The sequence below is a fragment of the Rhincodon typus genome, unplaced genomic scaffold (assembly GCF_021869965.1).
Source record: "Rhincodon typus isolate 14 unplaced genomic scaffold, sRhiTyp1.1 hic_rhity00003169, whole genome shotgun sequence".
In the NCBI taxonomy this organism is placed as follows: domain Eukaryota; kingdom Metazoa; phylum Chordata; class Chondrichthyes; order Orectolobiformes; family Rhincodontidae; genus Rhincodon; species Rhincodon typus.
Window position 1 is genome coordinate 1 of NW_025968807.1, and position 6626 is coordinate 6626.

Below are 6626 nucleotides of genomic sequence, written 5' to 3' on the forward strand. Positions count from 1 at the left end.
AGACAGAGAGAGACAGAGAGAGACAGAGAGAGACAGAGAGAGACAGACAGAGAGAGACAGAGAGAGACAGAAGATAGTGACCAGCAAGTACAGATGGCTGTTTGCTGAGAGCACACTGGGAGCACCGTGCACAGTTCCGGTCTCTATATCCCTCAGTTAGACCCACACTGGGAGCACTGTGTACGGTTCCGGTCTCTATATCCCTCCGTTAGCTAACACTTTGGGGGAGGTGGGGGATACTGTGCACCTACTCACATGCGTGGTTGAGGGAGGGAGTGGGGCAGATGGAGCAGGACAAGAGATCAGCTCTAAGATCAGCGAGCACAGGGATAGATGCAATGGGTTGAGTGGTGTGACTGCAGGCAGGAAAACAAGTTGTCAAGACAGAATTCGAGTGCTCTCCTGACCAGAGGTGGCTGGGTGGGGGGTGGAGAAAGAGGGGCCAGGAGGGAGATTCTCCTTCCCGATAGCCTCAGGCTTGGTCTGTCTTTCCACACTCACCCCTTCCCGGAATCCATCAAACTTGCAGAGGTTGCCATTCTTCAGTTGGAGCCTGATGCCATAACCCCTGGCAACACGACGCCACACGCCATCACTGACGTCTGAGGCTTGGACACTGTCCACTTTCCCGGTCTTACTGTTCTTAAAGACAATTGTCTGACGGCTCAGACGCAGGCGTCCATCGATCTGCATGGGGTTGGGAGTAGCAACAGCTCACAGGTTACAACACAATCCTTTACAGAGATCTCCCTCCTCACCCTCACCACCAGGAAGTAAGAGACTTCAGGCAGGGCAGTGAAGGTGGTGTTTGGTATGCTGGCCTTTATTGTTCCATGAATCGAGCAAATATAGCGGTTGGGAGATTATGTTACAGCTGTACAGGACACTGATGAGCCCAATTTTGGAATACTGCATTCAGTTCTGGTCTCCCTGCTATAGGAAGGATGGTGTGAAACTTGAAAGGGTTCAGAAAAGATTTACAAGGATATTGCCAGGTTTGGAAGGTTTGAGCTACAGGGAGAGGCTGAATAGGCTAGGGCTATTTTCCCTGGAGTGTTGGAGGCTGAGGGGTGACCTTATAGAGGTTTATAAAATCACGAGGGGCATCGATAGGGTAAATAGACAAGGTCTTTTCCCCAGGGTGGGGGTCTCCAAAACTGGAGGGGCATTGGTTTAAGGTGGGAGGAGAAAGAGTTAAAAGGGACCTAAGGGGCAACTTTTTCCACACAGAGGGTGGCGCGTGTATGGAATGAGCTGCCAGAGGAAGTGGTGGAGGCTGGTACAATGACAACATTTAAAAGGCATCAGGATGGGTATATGAAAAGGAAGGGCTTAGAGGAATATGGGCCAAATGCTGGCAAATAGGACCAGATTAATTTAGGATAACTGGTCAGTGTGGACGAGTTGGGCTGAAGGGTCTGTTTCTATGCTGTACACCTGTATGACTTCAGGTCACGTGCAGCCTCTCTGATAGGGTTTTCCGTCGAGCACAGAAGGCTTAGGGGGAGATGTTCAGTATCATGAGGGGTCTCCCCTGGAGTGGGGTAGGGTGCTGAGAGGAGACTATGGGACAGAGATCAGGAGGTGGTCATTGTGCAAATTTCCAGCTCAGGGATCTCACCACACCAAGGGCAGATGTGACCCCATTCCCCATTCAAAGGGAGGTGATGACCTAGTGGTAGTATCGTGAGCCAATTCATCCGGAGACCTGGAGTCAAATCCTGCGACAGCAGATGGTGGTTCATCCGGTTCTCTAGTCTCCTTCAGGGAAAGAAATCTGCCATCCTCACCTGGTCTGGCCTACGTATGACTCCAGACCCACAGCAATGTGGTTGACTCTCAACAATTAGGATCAGGCAACAAATGCTGACCCAGCCAGTCATGCCCACATCCCATCAATGAATCCAAAAAAAAAAATCTAATATCGTACCGCGCCCCCCATCGAATATCACCCTGTTTCACCCTATCACTGTATCTTCAACCACCTCCTCCCACCAAAGGCAGGTACTCATTTCTGTACAGTCCTGACGTTGAGGTTTCCTCTCCAGACACCAACCCCCCCCTCCCCATCTTGCGAGTACATACCATTGTTCCTTTCAGCTCCTGGTAGATGTCATTGTATTCGAGGATGTCAGAGCTCGCCATGTTGCCCTATATGGGAGAGGGTCCCACCTCGTATCAGCAGCTGTACAGTCAGGCTGCCGGCTGGGCGATCGCTGGCTCACCTCGCCGGCCGGGCTGTTGGGCTGCAACGTTGACAGAGTAGCAGCAGCGGGCACTGGGCAGCGGCTGCTACCTGCTCCTTTCACTGGTGACCTTTTGCCCGAGGGCCTCCTTGGCTGCAAACCAAAGGCCTGTTTGTCTCTCTCCCACTGGGCACCCAACGATCCCCGGTCTGTCTCTCTCCCACTGGGCACCCAACGATCCCCGGTCTGTCTCTCTCCCACTGGGCACCCAACTACAAACGGTCTTTCTCTGCCTGGGCTCTAAGCACCTGCTGGTCAGCCAACGGAGACTGTCCGATCCTGGGCAAGCCCCTGCTCCAAAACACTGGGTTCCCGGTCTCCCTGCGCCTCTCGGCTCAGTGGCCCGGAGGCCTCCTCCTGCTGGGCCTGGTACACCCTCTGGCCTGGGGAGGGCCTGGTGACCCCCTCTGGCCTAGTGACCCCCTCTGGCCCGGGGAGGGCCTAGTGACCCCCCCCTCTCGGGAGGGGGTGGCGAGGTCGCCGCCCGCCGGGCCAAGTGACCCCCTCTCGCCCGGGGAGGGCCTGCCCAAAGCCAGCCGTTTGTACCCTTCTCCCCCAGACACTGCCCTCCTCCCCGAGCTGTCCCACCCCGAGCCAACAAGACACCCCCTCCCCCAGACCCAGACGATGCAGGAGGAGACGCTGCCACTCGGCCCGGAACTGTCCCGCTCCCGCTTCTACCCGCCGGCACCACGTGAGCGCCAAGAGCGGACCGGAACCAGAAACCGCCGACCTCCCGGCCGTAAACACGATGGGGGTCACATGAGCGCGGGACCGGAACCGGAAACTAATGCAGGCGGCTCACCCAACACAGATGGTCACCGAAGCGCCGCCCCAGACCGGAACCGGAAACTAATGCAGGCGGCTCACCCAACACAAAGGGTGACAGAAGCGCGGCCCCAGACCGGAACCGGAAACTGAACAGCGGGTTTAGGCTCGAGGGAACATTTATAAAAAGTTTTTTTTTGTACATTTTATCTATTTCTTTCTCTCTCTCACTCTGGTTCTTTCTCCTCATCACTTAAAGTGGAATTAAAAGCCGGAGTAGTCCCTCTGGTTTATTTTCCTCTTCATGACCTTCCTTCCCGCGCTCAGGTTTGGGGGGTCAGAGGTCAGGTAGAATATCGGAATTTTATTAAAAAATTAATAAACAACAAAAATAAAACAATTAATGATCATAAATAACAGTAAATAATAAACAATAACATATAGTAAATGACTAAAGATGACGAATAACAGTAAACAATAACAAATGTACAATGAATGATAATTAAAATAAACAAAAAAAGTGAACAATAAATATTGATTCATAATTTTAAATAATAGATAATGAATAAACAATAAACAAAATAAATATATAGCAAATCGTGAGATAGTCATTAATTGTAAATAATAAACAGTAAATATGATAAATAATAATTAATGGTAAATAATAAATATACAGTAGTGTTTATTAATATTTGTAAATAATACACTAAGAAATAAATAATCAGCAAATAACATACAATAACTTAATTCTAAATAATTAATAATGGTAAAATGAATGAATAAAGACATATCGTACAATAATTATTGAGTATATAAAATATAGTAAATAACAAATAATTATCATAAATCATTCAATAAATGCAGGGTAAATAATGATTAATGACAAAATTAATCATAAATAACAAAAATAATTAATGAATAGTGATTAATGAGTAATGATCATAGATAATGAACAGTGAACAAATACATAGTAATATAATGAATAATGGTAAATAATACCTGTAAATAATTAATTAAAAAGTCAATAGCACTAAATAATAACAATTACTAAATATACAATATCAAGAATATATAATAAACAAATAATATACAGAGTCCTACAGCTGTACAGTACAGAAACAGACCCTTCGGTCCAACCCATCCATGCTGACCAGATATCCTAAATTAATCTAGTGCCATTTGCCAGCATTTGGCTCATATCCCTCTAAACCCTTCCTATTCATGTAACTATCCAGATGCCTTTTAAATGTTTTAATTGTACCCACCTCCACCACTTCCTCTGGCAGTTCATTCCATACACACACCACTCTCTGCATGAAAAAGTTGACCCTTAGATCCCTTTTAAATCTTTGCCCTCTCACCTTAAACCAATGCCCTCTAGTTTTGGATTCCCCCACCCTGGGGAAAAGATCTTGACTATTCACCCTATCCATGCCCATGATTTTATAAACCTCTATAAGGTCACCCCTCAGCCTCTGATGCTCCAGAGGAAAAAGCCCCAGCCAGTTCAGCCTCTCCCTACAGCTCAAACCCTCAAACCACAGCAACATCCTTGTGAATCTTTTCTGAACTCTTTCAAGTTTAACAATATGCCTCCGATAGCAAGGAGACCAGAAATGAGCGCAGTATTTCAAAAGTGGCCTAACCGACATCCTGTACAGCGACAACGTGACCTCCAAACTCCTGTACTCAACACACTGACCAATAAAGGCAAGCGTACCAAACGTCTTCTTCATTACCCTGTCTATTTGCGACTCCAGGAACTATGAACCTGCACTCCAAGGTCTCTTTGTTCGGCAACGTTCCCCAGGACCTTACTATTAACTCTATAAGTCCTGCCCTATTGAACAATGCTAAGCAACAATAAATATTTATAATAATGAACAATAAATATAAATGAAAACAGTAAGAACGTCCTAAATTTTAAATAATGGCTAACAATACAGATGTAGTAAATCCTAGTAAAGGATAAACAAATACATAGTAGACAATAAATAGAAAAAATTAAATGTTAAATAACAATAAATAATATGCAAGAAATGAATTACAAATAATAAATGTTAAAATATACAAAATAAATAACATGAAATAATAAATAATTATGAACAGTAACAAATATTTAACACTATTAAACAAGTATCTAATAATAATTATTACCAACAATAAGTAATGGACAATAAATAATAGACAATAAATAATAATAATGACATTGAATAACAAACAATAAACATTAACTTAATAGTAAATAATGATGAAGTGACGTGTGTTGTAAATTACGTTCCATCTCTAGGAGCAGGGACCTCATGGACAGACCCTCACATAAGTGAGTTCTACTCCACAGAACCCTTCTCTTCCTATGTTGACTCAATTTTTCTCCCCTTGTTCAGCCCCTTCCCACTTACATCTGCAATTCCTCTGATGCTTTATGTCAGTTTCGGAATTTCCAGTTTGCATGCTCCAGCTGCCTCCTCTTTCCCATGGACATGCAATCCCTTTACACATCCACACCCCCACCAGGATGGTCTCAGGGCTCTCTGCTTCTTCCTGGAGCAAAGGCCTGAACCGTCCCCACCCACCAACATCCTCCTCCGCTCATCCTCACCCTCAACAACTTCTCTTTCAACCCTCATTTTCTTCAGGTCAGAGGGGTGGCCATGGGTACCCGCATGGGCCCTAGTTATGCCTGTCTCTTCATGGGGTACGTGGAACATTCCTTGTTCCAGTCCTCTTCCGGCCCCTACCCGCAACTCTTTGTCTTGTATATCAATGATATCATCAGTGCTGCCTCCCTCTCTGGTCCAGAATTGGAAACGTTTAATCTATTTTGCTTACACTTTCCACCCAACCCTCACTTTCACCTGGTCCATCCTGCCTTCCCTCCCTCAACATCTGTTTCTATTTCTGCAGACAGATTGGCCACTAATATCCAAGTACAAACCAACCAACTTCCACAGCTACCTGGACTATACATCCTCACACCCTGGTTCCTGTAAAGACTCCATTCCATTCTCCCATTTCCTCCATCTCTATCGCATCTGTTCTGGACCAATCAAAACAAATTTCCGGTTCAATGGTCACCCAGTTGTCGTGGATGTTGATACCGTCACAGAGTCATCAGTGATTGCAGAACCAGTCTTTAACAAGGTCCGCTCTGGACTCCAACCCTTAAATTTGTGCAAACCCTTGGCCAGACTGAGAAGATGTGCTGGGGAACTGTCACAAATTAGGTTACGACTTCGGTTCCAGTCTCCTATGATAAGCAGTTGGTGCAGTTATCACTGATTGTAGTAAAAAGTTCAGGCCCAAGCTTGATGGGGGTGAAATTGTTTGAGAAAGATCCATCTTGATTGGCTCACATTTTTCAATTGAAAAATGGCTTCCTGCGTGAAGTCCTAACTAAACATCCAGAAATTTTTCAGGAAGGTCCAGGGACTGTCACAGGAGCCAAGGCAAACTTACATATTGACCAGGAAACAATCCCACAATCCTGTGAGGGCCCACCTGGTGCCACCTGCCTTACGGGTGAAAGTAGAGGCAGAAACCAAGAGGCTGGGAAGTGAGGGAATTATTAAACCAGCCCAGGGTGTGGAATGGGCAGCACCGGTCGTGCCA

General features: G+C 46.0%; 1 protein-coding gene across 1 annotated transcript; it reads right to left on the bottom strand.

The window, feature by feature from the left end:
- Positions 1 to 378: 378 nt before the first annotated feature.
- Positions 379 to 2708, bottom strand: LOC125481698 (FACT complex subunit SSRP1-like). The gene is made up of 2 exons (XM_048593580.1): positions 2086 to 2708; positions 379 to 687 (listed from the first exon to the last, which is right to left on the bottom strand). Exons 1-2 carry the CDS (start codon positions 2143 to 2145, stop codon positions 379 to 381), a joined length of 369 nt encoding a protein of 122 aa, XP_048449537.1. The 5' UTR covers positions 2146 to 2708.
- Between the last annotated feature and the right edge of the window lie 3918 nt (positions 2709 to 6626).